We start from the raw sequence: 25,649 nt of genomic DNA, 5'->3' as shown, positions 1-25,649 counted from the left end.
TTACTCCATATAAGGAAGCACAAAGAACCAGATTATCTAAAAATAAAACAGGCTACCTTGAAAAGCTGCAAGTGTCCATCACTGAACATGCTGAGTCCCAGCCAATGAACACTTATCATCCTGAAAGTAACCACACAGACGGTGGGTGCAGTGCCGTTAAACCTCTAGTAATTTTCTTACACTGGGAATGGCAGTATAATTTGGTACAACCTCTGTGAGACTGGAAATTTGGCAACAGCTCAAAATATTATAAATGCACAGATACACATTGATCCTGCCATCCATCACTCAAACTCATTCCACCCCCAAATTTTCACATAGGAAATGGCACAAGCTAGTCACTGCAGAATTATTTTGCAGTAGCACAGCAATATCTCAGTTTTAGGGAATCGGTTTAATGAAACCCAAACCATGGTATATCTATAGAATGAAGTAACATCCAAGCATCAGAATAAATAACAGTGCTGTACTCAGTCTATGTTTTCTGTGCTGATACAGAAATATTGGAATTCAAAACTCAAAGTGGAGTTTTTACTGAATGGGTATCACTGTCACACCACTGTCAAGCCACTGTTGTAAGTCAGACAGTAATAAGTCAGAGACCAACTGAACTCGCTAGAACTACCGCAGTCCCTGATCAAGGGGCTGAAGACCCTACCATTCAAACAGCCTGCAGAATCAATCAGGAGGGAGATGTAGTTTTTACTATATAAAAAGGTCAAAGTTCAATACAACAAACTAATAAATACAACAAAAAAGAAACTGACTCACAGATATAGAGAACAGAGACTAGCGGTTACTGATGGGAGGAGGGGGAAGGTATCAGAGTGAAGAGGTGAAAACTACTGTGTATAAAATAAGCTACAAGGGTCTAATATACAACACAGGGAATGCAGCCAATATTTTATAACTATGAACAGTATAATCTTTAAAAATCACGAATCACTGTACTATATACCTGTAACCTATACAACACTGTATATCAACAACAATTCAATTTTAAAAAGGCCAATGTTTAGAGCAGTTGACTGTGTCAACATAAAAATACCCATTTAAAAAATTTAATACATTTCAATGTCCATTAAAGAGAGCTGTTAGCTACTTGATAATTCTATAAAAATATTAATCATAACAGTTTAGTGCTTATACAGATTAGCAAACTTCATTAACTTCACTGCTGCTGCCGCTAAGTCACTTCAGTCGTGTCCGACTCTGTGTGACCCCAGAGATGGCAGCCCACCAGGCTCCCCCGTCCCTGGGATTCTCCAGGCAAGAACTGGAGTGGGTTGCCATTTCCTTCTCCAATGCATGAAAGTGAAAAGTGAAAGGGAAGTCGCTCAGTCGTGTCCAACTCCTAGTGACCCCATGGACTGCAGCCCACCCGGCTCCTCCGTCCATGGGATTTGCCAGGCGAGAATACTGGAGTGGGTTTTCACTAATAAATTCCTTATGAACAAAATGGCTCTGCTGAGCTAACAGCAGCACTGTGGACTGCACCTCAACAGGTTTTAAAAGGCCCAAGTATGTGAACTAGAAAAAGCAACATCCTCCAACAGTCATTTTACAGTGAAACCCTTTTTCTTTCTCTCAAGCAAACAATTATTCTCTAAAGGTAACAATGTCTACAAGCTAGGAATAATTCACTTTGTGGAAGACTGCTCATTTCTTTTCAGTTCAGAAATGATGCAGCTCACTGAAGAAAACATTAAAACTGCAAAAATGGATTAGGGGAGGGCAAGAGTCAACATCTCATCATCTAAAAACAAAGGCTCACATTCTGGCATATTCTCTTCATGTCACTTTCTATGCATAAAGTTGTTTCATGTTTCTGAGGATGAGTAAGTATACTGCTGTGTAGTAAATATACTGTTAAGGTTGTATATATATTAAAAATTAACATGTTAAAAGTTATGGTAAACAGTTTTCTATCATAGCTTATGCAACCATGCCCCCAAATTGACTTACTGATTAAATTTTCATCCAAGTTATATGTATCTTTTTGAATCATGTTTTATCCATACTTGAGACTATTTCCTTACAGATTCCCAGAAATGGTACAGTAAAAGATCAAATTCTTCAAAACTATCTTCCAAACAGTCAAAGCAATGCCAACTGCCACTGGCAATGCATCAGCGCACCTGCTTCACCCGCCTCACTAGTACTGAATATTAATAAATCTCGTTAGTCTTTCCCCCATCAAAGTGTTTCATTTTAACTTTGTACATGTTTTTTCCCATTTTCATCACATACCAGGACACACCCCATGTGAAGTACAATCAAGTCTCACTGAAAGGTTAATGGCACACCAGACAGGGAGCGCTTACCTGGAAGGCTATGAGATAGCAGAGCGCAGCCAGCTCCGAGAGCGCGCGCCACTGCACGTCACTGTGCTGGCCCATCTTTAGCAGCAGCGAACCGGCGTGCATGTAGAAATGTCCTCTCACTTCCAGGAACGTGGCTGAGAGCTCCTCATTTCCACCTGCACAAGACTTCACAGACTGAAGAGTGCTATCAAAACTGGAATATTAAAGTATTACACAGGTGTAAAACTACTACACTATGAATAATCCATGTCATTATTTAATCCTAAATAAAACTGAAAAAGGAATTTACTTCAAGCATCACCTTCCACATCTAACTCCCAACAATCCATAACTGTTTTATGAATTATGAATCATCAAGTGCTTCGTGTTATTTGACATACTTCCTATATTTCAAGCTTAACCTCCAGAATGTCTTATTCCAAAACATCTTCTTGATCATATGGTTTCATTATTCAATTCAAAGTTGAAATTTCTCAAAATAAACATGCCATTACACATTATAAGTAAACAACTAAGACACATGCATTATCAATATGAAAGCTGCTTTTACTATACATTTAACTAGAGTTAATTATAATTCTACTATTTGTAATCTATGTACTAATCAGTACTTTTTAATCATAATGGTCCTCAGAATCTTCATTTTCTAAGAAAATCAAAAGCAAACAATAGAAATGTGAAGAATGATTTTGAAGTAGATTATAATAAGAAAATCTGAGCAATAGATTATTTCTTCTAGCCTGTGAATTTTTGGAACTTGCAGAGGGTGTCAAGACTCCTCCAAGGGGTATGTGTAGTAGTAGTATCATAGCACTAAGAAATCATCTTTCTCACCATTTTCTCATGGGACCAAAATTTTTAAGTATATAACCATGCCCACTTCCCCTCAATCATAAATATTTTCTAAAATCATCAGAAAGTTTGACTGAGTCTTTTTGGCTACTCCCTCATACTACCCATATGAAGACACCAAGTACTTCCTCAAGAAAACGACTTACTCTCCTACACCGCAGTGAAAAGAACTCCCTGCCATGTGAGATGGGGGATGAATTACTTTTCAGAATAAGAGTGTACACCAAGGAGCAGCAACCTTGTCCATTAAGGACCCCATGCTGATGTGGCTCTGCGGGCACAGCAGCTCTGCCACAAGGCTCGCTGCAGTGAGCGAGCACACAGCTGACACAGCAGGAGGACGGCTGTGTCAGGGGAGGCCCACTCACAAGCAGGCTGTGAGCCTGGTTTAGCCCACAAGCTCTATATTGACATACAAATCCAAGTGATGTGTCTGTTCAGTGGAATTTATTTTAATCAAATGGAGACATTGGTCCTTAGAATTATGGAAGAGCAATGAGGACATGCATTTTCAGGCTCAACTCTACTAAGCATGCCAAAACTAGACGTTTAATTAAAAGAATAATTACTTAACCAAGAACAGTAATAGAGTTCTCTAAGAATCAGAGTCTCACAAAACCAATTATAATAGAATACTGCCCCAAAAGAAGATTCCTTCTAAGCAGTTCACCATGTTATTAAGTATTACCTCTGGACATTACAGAAAAAATAATGACATTAAGTTGTTTAGATGAAAGAACACAAACAGACATCTGTAATTTACACTGAAGTGCTCTCTCTAGGTCGGCCTACCTCTCCAGTAATTCTCTGCTCTCCTGAGCATCTCTTATGGACAGCGTGAGAAGCATCAGGTTAGCATAGGCTATAAGTAAGTCCTGACTGGTTGCTCTCCAGTTACTTTTATCAGACTCCAAACACTGTGAAGATTCCAGGTATTCCTGTTGTGCAAAAAGAACTCTAAGTTACAAAACTGTATCATGTGTTACAAAACTGAGTGTTTTACCACTACAAACCCCTTTGCCCATTCACAGGCTGAAAAACCATGTTGGTTTTAGATTAGCCTACAAAAACACCAAAAAACACACAAACATATTTCTCATATCTATCTTTTGAATCCACTCATTATAAATTGAAATCATCCTGGTAAAATCAGCTCATTTCACAGCTGCTACACATAAACGAAAGAGACTTAGGTCATGGAGGGCAGTGGTTAAATACAAAGGGAAATATGGTAATTTTGAGACCCAACAGCTCTTACCTACCTTAAGGGTCTGTACTACACAGGAATTCCACTCTAAACTTGAGCGCAGAGCTGTGTTCCTCTCTGCCTGGTGGCAGTGGGCCACAGCATCCCTCAGCCTGCTGTTGGAGCGATATAGCTCCACCAGTCGGATGTTCACGTGTACATCATCAGGCCTTGCATAAAGTTCTGATTGAATCAAGTCGAAAAGTTTATTCCATCCATCTTCACCTTTACAATCTAAAAGCTGTTCCTATTTATAAAGAACCATTAATTAGAGAAACATCTGTGCAATTTTAGAAACATCATGGCTCCTATGAGCACCATCCCACAGTGTTTGGCTTTAGTCAATTCCCACCCTACATACCTCATTAGCACCCTTAGTCACTTCCAGAAGCTCAACCTCCAGAAAATACATGGAGAGAAACATCTGGGATTACACAGCTGCAGGAGGGCCTGGACTCAGCTCAGAACATCCCTGCATACCCGTCAACGACCAGAATGGGCCCTTGCCCCCACGGGTCCTCACCCTCCACGTGCTCTGGATCTCCCTAAGGCTGCTTAGTCCCCGCTCCCACTTCTCCCACTGTGGGGCTCCTACTGTGCCACCATCTTCTTGGTCTTCACCTTCCCCCTTACTGAACGAGAGTCCGCTTCCAAGATGGCTGCCATCACTTATCCGCTAGTCTATGCACAGGTGGAGGAGGTGGTGACCGACTCACTCCCAGTGTCATCACCTGATCATGCCCCTCCTCCCCCAAACATGTTTATAACATTTTACTAAAGGATGTGCTATCTGGCCACACCTCCCACTCCTCCTTATCAGCACCTGGAACAGAACTACCTTCGTTCATCCCTAAGATGTATCACTACCAGCAGCACAAGACACAGGACAGCCTGGCCACCCTGCTGTTTAACAGCTTCACCTTCACCACTCCACACCAGCCTCAGCCATCCATGTGGCAAAATACATACTCTGAACAAATCACTCAGACCACAACACACTCTCATTTTCTCACCTCCCCGAGGCTAGCACAGCCTCACTGCCACATCTCCTGCCTCTACCACATGAAAAGGTCCTTTTAATTTTCCATAAAACACACACATACACTTTCCTTCCCTGTCAAGCTAAAACACCAGAGTCTCACATCCAATCACTCCCAACTTACAGATAGAGCCCTCAGCTAGCTCTCTCTGCCCCTCCTGGAAGCCCCAATCCCTGCAGTCTTCACCCCAGTGCACTAACAGATGAGCATGTGTAGGGCATCTGGGAGCATGGGGAATTACAACCAGGGCAATTGATTCACCTTCATAATCTCAAACCATCAGACTGGCAATGCCTAGAAAAAAGTCCTAGTTTACTTCTAAAAACTCATTGTTTCCACTCCCTGAAGAGTTCACTTCGTACTCTTTTCTCTGACCCTCTCTTTAGGATCTCCACTCATCCTCCACGGAGAAAATGGAAGCCATGGCCTGTAAGCTCCACTTCCCCTTCCTGCATTTACCTCCCACCCACCGCCCAGTGGACCTCACTCATCATCAGTCTCCTCCTGGACCAGTTCCATAAACTTACACCTGGTCTATAACTGCAAAGAAGCCCTAGACATCAATTACATGTTTAAAATTAGGTAAAAGATCAGCACCATCACAGATGTTTTTCAAAAACTCTACTCTCAAACCCCAAAGAAAGCCTTCCTATCAATGATATTTTTGTTCATTAAAGAAGTGCCAAAAAACTATTTTAAGGAAGCCTCAACTTCTAGGAGAAACAGAATTACTCTGCTTAATAGTTACAAATTTCATGGATTTCTAGTCCAAAATTTTCAGGAAAAAAATCTGACATAAGATTTACTAGTTTTAGACAACAGTATTTTTAAAGTCATTAAAGAAAATCAGGATGCTTCACAATTAAACTTTTGTCACACTGCAAGAAAACAATACCCTCCCCATTATACACACAGTCCATAACATTACTGTCACCAGACGAAATGGACTCTAAATAGCCAATAAAGAAAGTCATGACCAATGAAAAATTATGTTTGAGGCATAAAACAAAGATACTAAAAAGGGAAAGAAATCTGCACTATGAAACATTTTTGATTAATATTTAAAACCCAGGCGCTTACCACAAGGAGAGAAAAAAGATAATGATACTAGTATTTTTATCTCCATGGCTTTTTTTTTTTTTTTCAAATGTGGACCATTTTCAAAGTCTTTATTAAATTTGTTACAATATTGCTTCTGTTTTATACTTTACTTTTTGGCCATGAGGCATGTGGGATCTTACCTTCTCAACCAGGGTTAGAACCTGCACCTCTTGCTTTGGAAGGTGAAGTCTTAACTACTGGACCATGAGGGAAGTCCCTCTCCATGGCTTTTAAAGACACTTTTGATTTAAAAATGTGTACACAATTGTGTATACCTGATGTGTAATAGCTAAAAATTGGAAACACAGAATTTCCCCCCAAAGCAAATGGTTCAATGGTGGAACACACTGTATGAGTACATACTACTCAGCAAAAAGGAAGGAATCTATCCTGACACACACAACTTGAAAGGTCTCAAGGGTACCATGCAGAATGAAGAGCCAACTGCAAAAGGTCACATGATGCCTGCTTCTATTCTCATGACATTTTTTAGTTACAAATTATAAAGACAGAGAACAAATTACCAGTTGGCAGAAGCTAAGGATGATGGGAAGGAGAGGTGGATGTGACCACAGAAACGGAGGCATGAAAGACACCCCCATGGTGATGCAGTGCTGGATATGCACGTCTGTCTACACGTGACGGGTGGAACAAGGACTACATGTATACTGCACCCATGCCAAACCCTGTGGTGACTGTTCAACAATGACACCAAGATGGAACCACCATTGAGCCATTCGTGTTTCTGACTGGATGGAACACACTCAGGACCTTTCTGTACAACCTCTGCAACTTCCTGAGAAAAATCTATAATTATTTCAATAAAAAACACTTAAAAATTCTATTGGAAATACGTATAAATGAGGGGTGGGGGTACTTTTAAAAACAATATATATGAGAATTCCCCGAAAGTCCAGTGGTTAGGACTCAGCGCTCTTCCTGCAGGGGCCCTGGTTTCAATCTCTGGTTGGGGAACCAAGATCGAACAAGCTGCACAGCAGGGGGAACCAACAGACAATTAAAATTACAGTTAAAATTCTGTTTGTCTAGCACATTTTGGAAAGTCTTTCTCCAAAAAGTCTCCTAGTAAACTATATTTCACTCAGTAAAGAATAACATGCAGAGCCAGTTAATACATTAGCAACAAATTTCTATCACTTTTAGTAGTCATCTATAACACACTAGAGAAACTTTTAACTTCTGCTTGAAAACCTCACTATCCTATAACACAGTCCTTCCCACATTTATATAATGGTTCTTTGAAACTGTCACCTTCTGGGTAATGTTCACCCAATGAAGTGAAACTTTTATACCAAACAGAGATCAATTTATAATAATTCTCAGCTCCACCATCTACTAATAGATAAGGAACAGTAAAATCCCTAAAACAGTAATCACCGCAAAGGTAAATGAGATGCCACTTGGAAAGCAAACTGGTTCCTAGTAAAACAACACACTGTGACACCTCATACACTGTGGAATGGCCATCACCTCCACAGCAACAATTACTCTGCCTCATGTACACTGCAGTACTATTGCCGATGGTCACAGCTCTTATGTCACACCCCCAGACTTATATACAACTAAAGGTCTATACCCCTAGGATCCCCCCGCCCCGCCCCACACACCAGTTTACATATTACTACTTAAGTCATTGAAATTCCAAGTACTAGCAATAGCTGTGTCTGTAAGTTTTCTCCGACTGCTTTTATTATATGCTTTGTTTTCTTTAGTTTTTTACCTTTAGTTTATAAATTGCAGGACTTCCTGGAAAAAGTTTAGCTGCTCGTTCAACCCAGTATTTAGCTCTTCCATCAGTAACATCATTTTTACAGAGCAATTCTGCAATCTTCAACACAAGATCTTTCTGTGTTGGGTTTAATTCCACTGAACGCTGTTACCAAAAACAATTAAGAAATTAGTAGGATTCCTAAAGTCTATACACTCATACACAAAATTTGAAAACTTAACAAGTACTCCATTACAAACTCTATTTCTAAATGACAACATGTTATTTCAAAGTTGTTAAAATTAAACTGTCTGCAAGTTTTTTGAAAATGAATAAAAATTTTTTTATCTGGTAAATGCAAAAAAGAAAAGGAAGGAGGGGAGGAAAGGAACCATGCATTTCTCACCATGGTAAACTTAAAATTTATAAGTGTTAATATTCTTTTCCAAGTGCTAACCTCTCCATGACAAAATACAGCACTATTTGGGCCAAATATTTTAAAATCTGTTTCAAGCTGTTTTGCTTAATAGTATGATGATATGAGTGCTTGTTTTTAAGACATCCACAAAACATACTTGAATTATTTACTACATAAATTAACCTGGACATTATGAGTGTGGTTATGTTCTAACCTTACACAGTTTACCTTGTAACATTCAACAGCTTTCTCAATGTTTTCCTCTACTTCGTAAAGAAGACCGAGAAATCTGTGAGCTTTGGGATCCCTTTCTTGCACATTAATATATGTAGATATATATCTGTTCAGAAATAATAATATAAAAACAATCTTTAAAATACCACATTTAGAACTGTGTTTAAATGCATAGAGAATATCTTACACTAAGCAACCACTGAACTAATTTCTACTGTTTTCTGCTGAACATCACGATTTATTTAGAGTATGCAGACAATTCAGAAGCATCCACAGGGAGAAACAGACAGCACCCACACACCCCCACCCACCCACCCACCCACACACACACTCGACAGCACCTAGACACAAAGTCAATAGCACCTACACACACACACACACACAAAGTTGACAGCATCTAGACACACACACAAAGTCAACAGCACCAGCCCTACACACCGTTGACAGTACCTAGACACACACATACAGAGTTGAAAGCACCTAGACACACACACACACAGTAAAGAGCACCTATACACACTCATAAACAGCATCTAGACAGACACACATACAAAATCAAGGACACACTCACTTCGTCATTAAATGCTACATCCACCAAAAGTTTTCCTTAGCTCTACCCACTCATAAGAAACGAACACTAAGTTACCTTTTTTTCTGTTACACTTTGGTAAAGCACTAAAAAGTTTTGCAGAGAAACTACAAAGTGACTACAATAAACCTTTAAGTTATCATAATGCAAAATACTAAAGAACACTAATTCCCAAACAACCACTAAGATAATCTGTTTATCTTTTCAACAGTAACATCTAAGGGGACTGCACAGGAGTCACTCAGTACACCACCAAATGCAGATGATTGATACGCGTCTTCTAGGCCCAGTGAATGTTATCACAGGAAGAATCAGACCAAAGATCAACACTGAAGGAAAAAAGTTTCATTTTATAAAGTAAGGAACTACAGCTGCTAGGTCAATAAAGGTGCTAACATTTTAACAAAATTTTCATCTTCCCAGCAATGCCTTCAATAGCCTACCTCCCTCTTAATTTCCAGCTTTAAGCTACTGAAAGTCAGTAGATCAGATCACCAACCTTCTTGGCCTTGGAGGATCACTCACTAGTAGTCAACTAAAGTTATTTCTGACACAAGCTATTCTCCCACCCAGGAATTGATGAAAAGTAGCAGATAGCTAACAAGAAAGAAATCAAGATATAAGCATGGTTCTCTTTTATTCTAACCCAGAACAATCTCTAGAGAAAGTTTAATGCCAGACGATTTCTCGCCCGAGGTAGGGACAAGCAGCAAGCATGTAGAAAGCATCATTCTAGACTCAATCTTCACATAATCCAATCTTGTCCTCACCATCAATTTGAGGGACGAATCCCTCATTTCCAGGACATACTTAGGAAGAACTGCTAAAACACCCATTTTTATCCATTTCAAAGAAGAACATAAGAAAATGCCTTGGTTTTAGACTTAAGCCAAGTTGACAGTTTGGTACTTACTTTTTAGCAAGATCATATTCTTTAGCTTCATAATACAGCTTTGCAAAATAGAATCCTTTCATTGACTTCTAAAAAAAAAATTAAGAATTATTTCATTCTTCATATTTCAAATTTTGCATGTTTTTCACAAGAACTAAAATCTGTTCTAACAATGTTAACACCCACTCAGTATTCTTGACTGAAAAAGAAGAGCCTGGTGGGCTACAGTTCAGGGGGTCACAAAGAGTTGGACAAGATTGAGCACACAAGCAACCTAGCACTTAAAAGGTAAAAACTGCCTGTAGAAATGCATACATGTTCTAAAATCACGAAACTATGTCTAATTCTCATGAAACAACAAACAAATTTAAGAAAAACAAGACAAGATGACATCAGAAATTAAGAATTTATATATCAGCAAGAAACCTCAGGAACTGTGTGGTGTTCCTCTCACTTTACAGACAAGTAAACAGACAGAGCCCACTTTCCTGGCAGAGAAGTACACCAGAGAGACCTCACTGCTCCTGCCATGCGCACACCTTTATGGAGGAAGAGTTATGGAGGAAGAGTAACAAAGTACTGCAGAGCCACTGAGGCACTGGGGCTTCTGGGTCTTGTTACTGACCTCTCCACAGACCATTATCTTATACTCAAGGAGCTGGAGAGGCAGAAATAAAACCTGCCTTTCCTGGTATTAATTTTCCTGATAATAATCCAAGTCCACACCCTGGTTCTTTTATGTCTACAGGCTCCAAAGTCTATAATGCTGGAGCACACCAGATGATGTCATATATACATGATAAAAGTATAGAGCATCAAACACCTTATTTTGAAAATGATAGAAGGACACAGAAAAATAAAAATAAATGTATTATGTAAAAAAAGCAAAGTTTTCATTTACTGATTTTATTTCTAAAAAATATGGATGTTAGATGTTGCTGTGCCTACTAGTCTCTAGGCACCATTCTGAATGCTGGGGAATTGGCAGTAAACAAAGTCTGTCTTCAAGCAGGAAGCTTGCACTTCAAGAAGGATGACAAGCAGACAGTAATCTCCATGGAGGCAGGACAGAATGCTCTCACAGCACCTCATCAGTTCTCTACAGAACACCTCATTTTGACAAATCTACAATCAGTACTTATCCCACAAAGCACAGGCACCCTAATAGTGCCTATCTAGCTGGGAGTTTCTCCTCCCTTAACTGGTGAGGGTGGAGGTGCTCAGACAAGGCATCACATAATTTATACAATGGGAAAGAGACAAACTTGTCAGGGAAGGTCTCAGGAAGGGGAATATTTGACTAGAAACCTGATTAACGTGCAGAGGTGGTTACCTGGGGCAGGTGAACTGCAAAAATTTACCACCGCTCCACTGTTTACTATGAAGTATTTCCATTTTCTCCTTTTTATGAACTCGACACAAGACACTCCTGAATGGCACCCATCTTCCTGAAACACTCTTCTCATGTCTTCAAGGAACACAGGTTCTCCTCACTTCACTTCTACCATGGCGGTCATTCCCTCTCCAACTCCTCTTCTCTCTCAAGAGTGTCTCATCTGGGACATATGATCCATCTCACCGAGGACTACCCTGACTCTCAGATATGTCTGTGATTCTCCGGAGCTCTGAATTTATGTGCAAATGATCAGGATGTGCCAGCTCTACCTTCCGGGTTATCTCAATCCACGTTTTTCTCATCTCTACTGCTACTGTCAAAGTCCAAGCCTGCTGTCACCTCTCTGGGATGACTGACGTGGCTATTCCTGTCTCCCTCTCAAAGTTAATTTGTCAAAACATAATACAAACGACACTGTGTATTTAAAACTGTAACTCCTTTTTCATCTTCCATTACACTTTGAAAATATCCCTATTTCTCACCAAAGACTAGCATGACACAGCATCTGCCTAGCTCTCCAACTTTACCTTGTCTGCCCCATGCACGCTATGGTCTAAAACCAGTGACTAAAACCAGAATGCAACTCTCCAACTGAGGCAGCCCTGAGGAGTCTATTTAATTTAAACAAAGACAACAGTAGGTACTGATATGATATGGTTTTTGCCCAGTACATTCAATGTCAGAGTGAAGAAATTCAATGAAGTTAAATAAATGGCACAGTAACTATGAATCTCTTAAGGTAGCCAACGCTTCGTCATCTAATCAGAGACATGTATGAATTCATGACCAAGATTCTCACTAACCTAGTCAAAGGAGAACCAGGGGAAGTGAGTCTGAGATCAACTGAGGAAGAGCACCCAGTAGGGCGTGTGTGACTCATGTCTGGTACAGGAACAGATATGAAGAGCAGAGCGAGTGGAGGGCCCCTGGGGCCTCTCACCATGGGCAGTTAGGTCCAGTACACCTATCAGAGCTTCACACAAGTATATATTAAACCAAGCTGAGCAGAGAGTGAAATTCCAGTGAAGCAAACAGGAAAAACTCATTTTATCTAGATTTTTACTAGGATTAAAGACTCTGAAAGAGGGTTCTCCCAACCCTTTTGATCTTTTTACTTTTAAGGTTATCAGAAAAGTTACCATACTGCCTTTTCGCAGTCAAACATTGAAAGAACTCACCTTTGGTCATGTCTTGCTGATGTCATGTCTTGATATCCTTGTAGAGAACTCACCTACCATTGAATCATTCACTCAGTAACACAACTGCGTTTACATATGCACTCAATGTAAACTGGGTTCATGAGACAGGTTGGTTTTACTCTAATGATAATGGTTGTTTCCTTAACAAGCCTCCTCAGAACAAGAGGAACCATGGTTCACACAACGGGGGCATGAGTTTGCCTGAAGAGCAACCTAGTCAAACAGAACATCAGTTAGGTTCTGACTGAACGCTTCTAAGAATCTCACCTAGGCAGGACAACAGAGCCACAACAGGTGGTGTTTCAGATGGCAATGAAGCTATAAAGAGACACGAAGGAAACTTAAACCACCAAGGAAACTTAAACCAATCTGAAAAGGCTACATTCTTAGGATTCCAACTATATTACGTTTTGGAAAAGGCAAGACTACATAGACAGTAAAAACATTAGCGGTAGCCTGGGCCTGCAGGGAAGAAGGTATGAACAGCAAAACACAGAGGATCTTTAGGGCAGCGAAGCTACTATGTATGACACAATAACAATTAATACATGTCCTTATACATTTGTCAAAACCCAGGACTGTACACCACCAAGAGTGAACCCTAAGGTAAACCGTGGACTTCGGATAAAAATATTTTAAGTTCATCAACTGTAACAAGTGTTCTATTTCGTGGGAAATGCTGACACTGGGGCAAGCAGGACGAATGTGGGAAAACTACCTTTGTTACAATTTTGCTCTGAACCTAAAACTGTTCTAAGTCTACTAAAAAAAAATTTAACTCTAATTTTCCACAAATTTTCCTCAGCAAAATGAACCAAGAACACATCAAAACTATTATACACCATAATCAACAGGGATTTTTGTCCCAGGAATGCAAGGTTGATTTCATACAAGACAATGAGTTAACTAATACATCACATTAAAAAAAAAGGAAATAAACTGCAAGACCATGTCAAGTGCCATCAAAGGAAAAACAGTATGTGACAAAATTCAACATTCATTCATGATAAAAATTCTCAGAAAACTGATTCTCTCAGAAAGCAAAGAATATCCTCAACATGATAAAGGTCATTAATGAAAAGCTCACAGCTAACATCATGCTCAGGGCTTTCCAGGTGGTGCCAGTGGTAAAGAATCTGCCTGCCAAGCAGGAGATGCAGGTTCAATATCTGGGTTGGGAAGATCCACTGAAGAAAGAAATGGCAACCCACTACAATATCCTTGCCTGGGAAATACCATGCACAGAGGGATTTCTGTAGGGGATTTCTGGCAGGCTACAGTCCATAGGGTCACAAAAGAGTCAGACAAGGCTTAGTGACTAAACACCACCAATAGCAACACCACACTCAAGGATGAAAGATTAAAGGCTTTCCCTTTAAGATCAGGAATGGCTTTCAGTGCTTCTATTCAACACTGAGTTGGAAGTTTTAATCAGAACAATTTCAGACAGGAAAGAAATTACAAAAACAAAATAAAACTGAATTGAAAGGAAGTAGCAAAACTATCAATATCCATAGATGATGCAATCCTACATAAAGTCCCCCAAAATTCACAAGAAAACTATTAGCTAAAAAGCTAATCCAGCAACACTGCAGGACACAAGATTAGCACACAACAGTCAGCTGTGCTGAACACGCAGAAGAGTGAACTGATTAAGCAATTCCAGTCACAAAAGCTTATGAAAGAATCAAATACCTGGGAGTAAAGTTACCCAAAGAGGCAAAAAACCTGTATGCTGATAAATTTAAAACACTGCTGAAAGGAATCAAAAGACCTAAATAAATGGAAAGGTGTGTTCATGAACAGGATGACCTAATATTACCAATGGGTGAATACCACCCAAAGGAATCTACAGATTCAACGCAATCTCATGAGAATTCCAACAGCCTTTTCTGAAGAAATAGAAAGGTCAATTCTCAAATTCATATGGTATTATAAGAGGCCCCAAACACACTCTTGAAATAGAACAAAGTTGAAAGACATACCACTTCCCCAACGCAAAACTTACTACAAGACTACAGCAATCAAAACAACATGCCACTGATTTAAGGAGAGACATACAGACCAACTAAACAAAACTGACAGTTCAGAAACAAGCCCATAAAGCTATGGACAACTAATGTCTGACATGCATGCCACGTCTATTCAACGGAAAGAAAACAGTCTCTTCAACAGACGGTGATGATACAATTGATTTTCCACATGCAAAAGAATGAAATGGCACCCTCTTCCTCACACCATGTATACAAACTAACTTAAAATGGGCCAACATTAAGAACTAAAATCCATAAACTCTCAGAAGAAAACATAGGGTTAAATCTCCGTTAGCTCAAATTTGGCAATGTACTCTTAGATATAACACCAAAAAACATAAGATACAACAGATAAAATGAGATTCACTGAAATTAAAAACGTTTTGCATCAACTGACAATCCAAAAAAAAGTGAAAGGACAACTTACAGAATGAGAAAAAACATTTGGAAATTATATCCAAAAGATATAAAGTATTTCTACAACTCAATAACGGACAAATATTCAATTAAGCCCAAAGCAAAGGGCTTAGGTAGCTACTGCACTAAAGAAGATATGCAAATAACCAATAAGCCATGAAAAGATGCTCAACATTATTGGTAATCAGGAAAATGCACATCAAAGCCACAATAAAAAACCCCTACCAGGATGGCTATAATTTTAAAAAGAAGAAGAAGAAGAAAAAAGAATGTAGAGAAACTGAAATCCTCTTGCACTGCTGATGGAGATATAAAATGGTGCAGCCACTATGGAAAACAGTTTGCAATTTATCTAAAGCTAAATGCAGATTACAACCCAGCAATTCTACTCATGGATACAAATTCAAGAGTTAGAAACAAAATCTCAAATAGATATCTGCACACCCATGTTCACAGCAGCATTACCCACAAGAGCCAAAAGGCAGAAACAAGTGTCCTTCAACAGATAAAGGGATAAACAAAATGTGGTCTAGACACATTAATCTAAGACAGTAGATTAATGTAAGTGGCTCAGATCATGCGCTTGTACTTGTAAAATTCAGACTTAAATTGAAGAGTGTAGGAAAAAACCACTAGGCCTTTCAGGTAGGACCAAAATCAAATCCCTTACGATTATACAGTAGAAGCGACAGAGTTAAAAAAAAAAAAAGTGACAGATTCAAGGGATTAGTTCTGATAGTATGTCTGAAGAACTATGGATGGAGGTTTGTACCACTGAACAAGACAGTGATCAAAACCATCCCCAATAAAAAGAATGCAACAAGGCAAAATCGCTGTTTTGAGGAGGCCTTACAAATAGCTGAGAAGAGAAGTGAAAAGCAAAGGAGAAAAGGAAAGATATACCCATCTGAATGCAGAGTTCCAAAGAAAAGCAAGGAGAGATAAGAAAGCCTCCCTCAGGGATCAATGCAAAGAAACAGAGGAAAACAACAGAATGGGAAAGACTAGAGATCTCTTCAAGAAAATTAGAGATACCAAGGGAACATTTCATGCAAAGTAGAGCACAATAAAGGACAGACACGGTATGGATCTAACAGAAGCAGAAGATATTAAGAAGAGCTGGCAAGAATACACAGAACTATACAAAAAAACCTTTCTCTGATGCTGGGAAAGATTGAGGGCAGGAGGAGAAGGGGACAACAGAGTATGAGATGGCTGGATGGCATCACCAACTCAACGGACATGGGTTTGGGCAGACTCCAGCAGTTGGTGATGGACAGGGAGACTTGGCACGCTGCGGTTTATGGGATCGCAAAGAAAGGACATGACTGAGCAACTGAACTGAAATGATAGAAAAAAAAGATCTTAATGACCTAGATAACCACAATGGTGTGATCACTAACCTAGAGTCAGACATCCTGGAATGTGAAGTCAAGTGGGCCTTAAGAAGTATTACAATGAACAAAGCTACTGCAGGTGACGGAAATACAGCTGAGCTATTTCAAATCCTAAAAGATGATGCTGTTAAAGTGCTGCACTCAATATGCCAGCAAATTTGCAAAACTCAGAGCAGTGGCCACAGGACTGGAAAAGATCAGTTTGCATTCCAATCCCAAAGAAAGGCAATGCCAAAGAATGCTCAAACTACCGCACAATTGCGCTCTTCTCACATGCTAGCAAGGTGGTGCTCAAAATCCTTCAAGCTAGGCTCCACCAGTATGTGAATTGAGAACTTCCAGATGTACAAGCTGGATTTAGAAAAGGCAGAGGAACCAGAGGTCAAATTGCCAAAGTCCAATGGATCACAGAAAAAGTAAGAGAATTCCAGAAAAACATCTGCTTCATTGACTATGCTTAAATTTTTGACTGTGTTGATCACAACAAACTGTGAAAAATTCTTAAAGAGTGGGAATACCAGACCACCTTACCTGCCTCCTGAGAAACCTGTATGCAGATCAAGAAACAACACTTAGAATCGGACATCAAACAGCGGTTCAAAATTGAGAAAGTACATCAAGGTTGTACACTGTCACCCTGCTTATTTAACTTTTACGCAGAGGACATCAAGTGAAATGCTTGGTTGGATGAATCACAAGCTGGGATCAAGACTGCTGGGAGAAATATCAACAACCTCAGATATACAGATGACACCACCCTTAAGGCAGAAATAGAAAAGGAACTAAAGAGCCTCTTGATGACAGTGAAAGAGGAGAGTGAAAAAGTTGGCTTAAAGCTCAACATTCAGAAAACTAAGATCATGGCATCTGGTTCCATCACTTCATGGCAAATAGATGGGGGAAAAAATGGAAACAGTGACAGACTTTATCTTCTCGGGCTCCAAAATTACTACAGATGGTTACTGTAGCCATGAAATTAAGACACTTACTCCTTGGAAGAAAAATTATGACAAATCTAGACATCATATTAGAAAGCAGGGCCATCACTTTGCTGACAAAGGTCAGTATAGTCAAAGCTATGGCTTTTTTACAGTAGTCATGTACATATGTGAGAAAAGTGAAAGTGAAAATCACTCAGTCATGTCCGACTCTTTGCAACCCCATGAACTATACAGTCCGTGGAATTATCCAGGCCAGAATACTGGAATAGGCAGCCTTTCCCTTCTCCAGGGGATCTTCCCAACCCAGGGATCGAACCCAGGTCTCCCTCGTTGCAGGCAGATTCTTTACCAGCTAAGCCACAAGGGAAGCCCAAGAATACTGGGAGTGGGTAGCTCATCCCTTCTCCAGCGGATCTTCCCCACGCAGGAATTGAACCAGGGTCTCCTGAATTGCGGCTGGATTCTTTACCAACTGAACTATCAGGGAAACTGGACCATAAAGAAGGCTGAGGGCCAAAGAACTGATGCTTTTGAGCTGTCACTTTAGAGAAGACTCTTGAGAGTCCCTTGGACAGCAAGGAGCTCAAACAAGTCAATCCTGAAGGAAATCAACCCTGAATATTCATTGGAAGTACTGATGTTGAAGCTGAAGCTCCAATACTTTGACTACTGGGTGTGAAGAGCCAACTCACTGGAAAAGACCCTGATACTGGGAAAGATTGAGGGCAGGAGAAGGGGTGACATAAGATGACTTGGTGGAGGCTCATACGGTAAAGAATCTGCCTACAGTGCGGGAGACCTGAGTTCAATCCCTGGGGTGGGAAAATTCCCTGGAGGAGGCATGGCAACCTCCTCCAGTATTCTTCCCTGGAGAAACCCCATGGACAGAGGAGCCTGAAGAGGTGCAGTCCATGGGGTTGCAAAGAATCGGACATGACTGAGTGACTAAGCACAGCACATCTCACTAAAAGAGGATTATCTTTAGATAATTAAGCAACAATTATTAAAGACTAACACACAGAATCATGAAATTTGGAGGAAACCTGATCATTTCTGCCTCCAGTCTCATTTTACAGGAAATTGAAGTCCAGTAGGTTAAGTGTCTTGTTGAAGTATACACAGCCAGGAAGGAGCACAGCCAAGGCTACACAGCAGGACAATCTGGTTCCCTCAGTGCTGCTTTCCATGACACTTCACACCACTAGAAGCAAATGCCTGAATTCACTTAAGCTGCTAAGCATCAACTGATGTGGGGCTGAAAACAGGAACATTCAGACTTGAGAGACACCATACTGCCCTTCACCTTACACAGCCAACAGACTGCCCCTCTCGTATACACTCTCTGCAAAAGGTGAAACGAATGGGTTATAAACTGATGGGCTCCAAATCTGTGGATTCCTGACAAGGGTGAGGGGTAAGGGTTATAGAGAGGACAAGTAAAGTTGAGGTACCCAACAGTGAGTTCCTAATCCTGTTCTCTTGGAAGGTTAGGTTAAAGGAAATCTATCAAAAAATACAACAGAAGAAACAAAGAAGACAGAAAAATGTGGATGGCCAAACCCGAACCAACTTTTCAGTCAATAAGAACACCAGAAAGATAACAGGAAAAAAAGAGGGAGAGAGGAAAGAAAAAAATGCTCAATGAAATACAAGATGTTCCAGAAGCGAAGGAAGTAAGTTTGTCAACTGAAAGAAAACTTCCAGAAAACCTATAGGCTATCAAGAATAAGAACCACATATAACCTCCAACAGCACACTGCAAATATGCAGCAATGCTCTCAAAATGAAGAAAAAAATGATTTCAAACCTAGATTTGACAACCCAATGAAACATTAGGTAAAGACATTTTTTGTCAGTAGAAAGGGTTTAAAATGGAGAAAAGTAGATCAACAAAGCAAGGATTAGGGGCATTGACCCTCTGCACAGTTGAAAATCTATGGATACTTAACAGTCGTCCCCCTGTACACACACACACTCTCCCTCCAGAACCCTGGGTCCTCCATATATATCCAAGCTTCCACATCTTCATATTCAGCCAACTGTGGATCCCATAGCACTGCTCTATGTATTCACTGAAAAAAACACAAAAAAACCCTTCATGTAAGTGGATCTGTGCTGTTCGACGAGCAACTGTAATATGTACATTACTCAGAAGTATGACATACAGATGTTTAAGGTAGAACAAATAACTAAGAGCTGTGAAGCTGCCTCTGAGAAGCAGGAAATCAGGGGCGTGGAGTAAAAACCTAGATATAAAACTAAGAAACTAAGATATAAAACTAGATATAAAACTAAGAAAAACTAAACAGAAGCCATCAGGGGGAAAAAAAAAGGAAATCATATTTTCAGTAAAAGCAAAAGCAGGTGTTGGTTTTGTGTGCTCAGTCTCGTTCAACTCTGAGACCCCATGGACCGTAGCCCGCCAGGTTCCTCTGTCCATGGAACTTTCCAGGCAGTAATACTGGAGTGGGCTGCCATCTACTCTTCCAGAGGATCTTCCAGACTCAGGGATGGAACCTGCACCTCCTGCATTGGCAGGCAGATTCTTTACCAACTGCACCACTTGCAAAGTCCTAACAAAATCAAAAGCAGGTGTAAAGGACTAGAAAATGGCAAAACAAAAGAAGTCAAGAGATGAGTGGAAGCCTGGGAAGATATATGACTATGGACCCATCACAGCACTTAGTCCAACATTGCCAGTGTCTGCCCAACTGGGTACCAAGTACAGACACCCTAATCTTTTTATACTCTTCACAGCCACTGTCTCTGCTCCCTCTACCATCTCCCTCCCAACCTGGCCAAAGCACCATGTTCACTTACACCCACGATTATAGTATTGTCATGTGTTCCGAAGTTTTTGTTTATTTTGTTTCAGTTGCTAAGTTATGTCCGACTCTTTGGACCCCATGGGCTCTAGCCCACCAGGCTTCTCTGTCCATGGGGTTTCCCAGGAAATACTGGAATGGGTAGTCATTTCCTTCTTCATGGGATCTTCCCAACACAGGGATCAAGCCCAAGTCTCCTGTATTGGCAGGTGGATTCTTTACCACTGACCTACCTGGGAAGCCAGGAAGACCTAATATACTCTTACCAAAGTCTAATTTAAAAGTTTCACAGTTCATTTCTTGAGGTTAATCAGGATCCTGAGGGCAAGGGACCTTCCTACTCTGAACACCCATCCCCGATTCCTGGAGATCCACCCCAGGACCTCCTGAGAAGCAAGCCTTTATCAACTCTGCACCTGAGGCCTCCCTCAGTGTCCTATTTTAGTCTGTGTGCTTAATCTTTCAGTCGTGTCCAACACTTGTGAGCCCAGAGACTGTAGCCTGCCAGGCTCCTCTGTCCATGGGATTCTCCAGGCAAGAATACCCGAGTGGGTTGCCATTTCCTTCTCCAGGGGATCCTCTCGACAAAGGAATCAAACCCCAGTCTCCCGCACTGCAGGCAGATTCTACCAAGTTACAAGGGAAGCCCCATGAATCAACTGAAACCAAATAAAAACTTTGCTATTTTAGCACCAGATTTTAAACAGCTGAATCTGGGGATTCTCTTTACTCTCTGCTTCTCTAGAGGTCCACCTAGGACCTTGTCCTGCAGTGTCTCTCCAGGACACTGACTATCAAAGTTTTCTCCTGATGTTCATTAGCAATCCTTTAGCTTATGCAACAACTGTGACTCCAATCATAGCAGAAGCGCTTCTCCTGCAGGAAGTGGAATCGGTCCCCCATTGGCTGTCCCCTAACCCTCTCCTCCTGCCACCTGAAGCCTTTCTTCCTGGTCTATGTCCTTGAGATCCAGGTATCAGGCTGCTAAATATCAGGTAAAGTCCAACTATAGCTAGTTAAAGGATGTTAACTCCTTGAATTATTATTTTAAACATTTCTATTATGATTAAAGCACCTCTTTTAGGTCTTTATCTGGGACCCAAAGTTATCTACTGCACTTGCTAATCAATATCCCACTGAAGTCCCCAGGTTCAAAAGTCAATGATTTCTCCTTGTCTGAAGAAAAACATCTGATTATAATAACTCTTTATAAATGTAAAAGAGGTGACAATAATAACCAATCCTTAAAGTTTTGTGCCCACTCTTCTTTATTGATGGAAAAGTTCCCTAGTTCAAAGAACATTCTAATTCCTGTCTAGACAGTGGTTTTTAAGGCTTTGGAGAGCCAGGGTGCCCACTAAAAATTTCTTAAAAGCGCTTAACTTGCTTTAGAAGAAAAAAAAAAAAAAAACGGCCACATCAGTTTCAGGGACAGAGAGAATGTTTAATGAGCTCCTGTTTTTGACTCTGGTAGGTACATTCGTATTCACAGCTATGCCAGCAGCTGGAAGTTACAACCTGAAGGTTGGCACCTATTCCCCTCCTCCAGAGCCATAGGCTGTAACCCACTCCATACTCCTGAAAAAAAGAAATCACACCCACTGCCAAAATCCTGCTGGGTTACCATGTGCCCCCGGAAAAGTATCTTGAATTCCCCAGGGATACGGATGTCGGGAGCACAAAGTAAAATAATATATGCCTAGTATGTGGTAACCAAGACACTATTACGGTGCCGTTACAATCCTGACTGTTCGCTGGTTTTAATTTCCTCATACATCTTTATTCGCATAGGCTCCGGCCCAGAACACCTGGAATGACTGTCCCTGTAACAGCCACATCTACTGAGAGCTTACCACGTGCCAAGCACTGCCCTAAATGTTTATCATAGCCCATCCTAAAAACTCCTATCGATACCCTAACTCCCAACCTATTAATGAAATAAGCGGCAGTTGTCTCGAATCCCACAGCGCGTGCTTGGCGGAGCTGCGACTCGGCCCTGGGCAGCTAATCCGGGTCCGGCGCCCCCTCCGCCCACCCTCTGGCATCAAGGTCCGCGGGATCCCCTGGGCACCCAGCTCCCAAACTACGCCGGAGATGGCAGAGTACCCCGAGAGACGTCGCCGGAAAGCCACAGAGTCTACTCCAAAAACAAGGCCCGGACGGAAACTCAGAACCCCCGGAACTCCGTTGAAAAACAAAATGCCCGGAAAGCAGCTTCCAAAGCGGTGAGTGAGAGGCGGCGGGGCGGCTGCGCCTCGGCGTGGAGCCCAGGACGCCAGAGCGCCGGGAACGAAGAGCAGGAAACGAAAGAGGAAGAAGAGAAACAGAGAGCGCCAACGCCCGCCCGCCGCCTCCCCGTCTCCCGCCCGCCGCCCGCCGCCCGCCGCCGGCCGCCCGGCCGCGCCTCAGCGGGGGACATGGCGCCGCCGCCGTGGGCCCGCCCGGAGGCCATGGCCCCGGCCTGCTCACCTCCCGGGGTGACGGGGCAGAGCCCTGCACCGAAGCGATGTATCGCTCCACGTCGGCCTTGCTGCGCCTCATCTTGCCGCCGACTGGGCTCTGGATAACGAACGCCAGCGCCGAGGCCGCAGCGGCCGCCGTCGTCTCGGGAGCGCGCCGCCCGAAGGTCCGTGACGCAGCGCCGTCGCCGGAGAGAGGGCGACGCGCCTGCGTGGGTGCGTGCATGCGTGAGAGCTGCGTCAATCCTGTGCGCCGCGCAGACCCGCGGACGCCGGCGCGCAGAGGTGAACGCGCTTGCGCAGCGCGGGAACGCGAAGCTCGTGGGGTGTGTGACGCGGTTGAAAGTGCTTAAAGATGACACCTGCCGGTAGCAGCTTCGTCCGGAAATATCTCTCCCTCAGGCTCTCGAGCCGGACGCGCTGTTCCCGGTGCTGACGTCACGCCGCGGCGCCAGTCGGCTATATCTAAGCGCTCTTTTGGAATTTGAATTTTTCGGACGTAGTTTTAAGACAAGTTGTAGAAAATGTTTTCAGTAGTGAAAGGATCACATCCTGTGTATACAGGGAGTTCAGGATTTATGGTTATGGATACTTTTTATCCTTTTAAAATAGTTTTATTCAACACTTAGAGCTAATCTGGCCTCTTACAGGCTATCCTTTTTGATTTTTCCATTTTTCCAAATTTTCTACAGTGAGCAATTATTTTCTTTATAAAGAGGGAAACCATCATGGTGTGTTTTGTTTCAGGTTTGTTGGATGTGAATAAGGGTGGCTGGTCTGGGAGGGTACTTGGTCCAGACCCCAGCTAATGTTAACTTATCTAAGGGATGGTGAGGAGCGAGTCCCTCTGCTGGTTTCCTTGGTAAATAATGAGTCAACAGGAGGTCTGCTGCAGCTGCTAAGTCGCTTCAGTCCTTTCCGACTCTGTGCGACCCCATAGACAGCAGCTCACCAGGCTCCCCCGTCCCTGGGATTCTCCAGGCAAGAACACTGGAGTGGGTTGCCATTTCCTTATCAAATGCGTGAAAGTGAAGTCGCTCTGTCATGTCCGACTCTTAGCGACCCCATGGACTGTGGCCCACCAGGCTCCTCCAGCCATGGGATTTTCCAGGCAAGAGTACTGGAGTGGGGTGCCATTGCCTTCTCTAACACGAGGTCAAGTCCTCTCTAATTGGTAGTATCCCTTTCCCCAAGGGAGTGAGCCTGCCCCTATGTCCTGCTACACACCTGGGGATGTTGCTCCAAGACCTCGCTTCAGGTGGGTAAGTTCCCCTCGCTTCAGTTCAGTTCAGTCACTCAGTCATGTCCGACTCTTTGTGACCCCATGAATCGCAGCACACCAGGCCTCCCTGTCCATCACCATCTACCGCAGTTCACTAAAACTCAAGTCCATCCAGTCGGTGATGCCATCCCGCCATCTCATCCTCTGTCATCCCCTTTTCCTCCTGCCCCCAACCCCTCCCAGCATCAGAGTTTTTTTCCAATGAGTCAACTCTTCGCATGAGGTGGCCAAAGTACTGGAGTTTCAGCTTTAGCATCATTCCTTCCAAAGAACACCCAGGGCTGATCTTGCAGTCCAAGGGACTCTCAAGAGTCTTCTCCAACACCACAGTTCAAAAGCATCAATTCTTCGGTGCTCAACTTTCTTCACAGTCCAACTCTCACATCCATACGTGACCACTGGAAAAACCATAGCCTTGACTAGATGGACCTTTGTTGGCAAAGTAATGTCTCTGCTTTTGAATATGCTATCCAGGTTGGTCTTAACTTTCCTTCCAAGAAGTGTCTTAATTTCATGGCTGCAATCACCATCTGCAGTGATTTTGGAGCCCAAAAAAATCAAGTCTGACATTGTTTCCACTGTTTCCCCATCTATTTGCCGTGAAGTGATGGGACTGGATGCCATGATCTTCGATTTCTGAATGTTGAGCTTTAAGCCAACTTTTTCACTCTCCTCTTTCACTTTCATCAAGAGGCTTTTTAGTTCCTCTTCACTCTCTGCCATAAGGGTGGTGTCATCTGCATATCTGAGGTTGACATTTCTCCCAGTAATGTTGATTCCAGCTTGTGCTTCTTCCTGTTGCTTACTCTGGGCTTTTAGTCTTGAACCTGGGCAAGGCCTGTGGCCTGCAGCTCAACATCACATGTACTGACTTATTCTCCCAACAACTTAATGAAAGTACTGTTATTTGTTCTTATGCCCAGGTGGACAGATAGGAAACGGAGGGTGTGAACAGTAAAGCAACCTTGCCAAGCATACCTTGGCAAGCACATAAAATTACTGCCTTAATTTGTTTTAGTTGAATATACTGAAAAGGAGTAAGTGAAAGAGGAAGAGCACAGAGGAACTTGAGATGAAGAAACCCTTGATTTTGATCAGCAATGGATACCTTTGCTCTATGCTAGGTGCCTGTCAGTTCAATTAATTCAGAAGTTGAGGACTCAAGATTAATCAGGTAAAACTGGCTGATAAAAAAAGTCATAAGCCAGGATGAGAAACTTTAAACATAGAGTTCTATGTGTCACTCTTGGCTTTCTCTCTCCCTCCCTAATGAGC

General features: G+C 42.0%; 1 protein-coding gene across 4 annotated transcripts in view; it reads right to left on the bottom strand.

The window, feature by feature from the left end:
• The window catches only part of LOC138435568 (E3 SUMO-protein ligase RanBP2-like), a 59,167-nt gene extending 35,777 nt beyond the window's left edge, over positions 1-23,390 (bottom strand). For 2 of the 4 annotated variants that reach the window (XM_069580393.1, XM_069580394.1), the window contains exons 1-7: positions 23,103-23,390; positions 10,447-10,514; positions 8,939-9,050; positions 8,305-8,457; positions 4,439-4,669; positions 3,969-4,114; positions 2,325-2,517 (exon numbers count right to left, since the gene is read on the bottom strand). In XM_069580393.1, coding sequence (XP_069436494.1) covers positions 2,325-2,517; positions 3,969-4,114; positions 4,439-4,669; positions 8,305-8,457; positions 8,939-9,050; positions 10,447-10,514; positions 23,103-23,318 — 1,119 coding nt within the window. In that variant the 5' untranslated portion in view covers positions 23,319-23,390. The remainder of the gene's footprint in view (positions 1-2,324; positions 2,518-3,968; positions 4,115-4,438; positions 4,670-8,304; positions 8,458-8,938; positions 9,051-10,446; positions 10,515-23,102) is intronic. The other 2 variants (XM_069580395.1, XM_069580396.1) reach the window with 1 other exon arrangement.
• Between the last annotated feature and the right edge of the window lie 2,259 nt (positions 23,391-25,649).

The sequence above is a fragment of the Ovis canadensis genome, chromosome 3 (assembly GCF_042477335.2).
Source record: "Ovis canadensis isolate MfBH-ARS-UI-01 breed Bighorn chromosome 3, ARS-UI_OviCan_v2, whole genome shotgun sequence".
Lineage (NCBI taxonomy): Eukaryota > Metazoa > Chordata > Mammalia > Artiodactyla > Bovidae > Ovis > Ovis canadensis.
The sequence above is the reverse complement of the archived record's forward strand: the minus strand, read 5'-3'. Positions and strand labels throughout refer to the sequence as shown.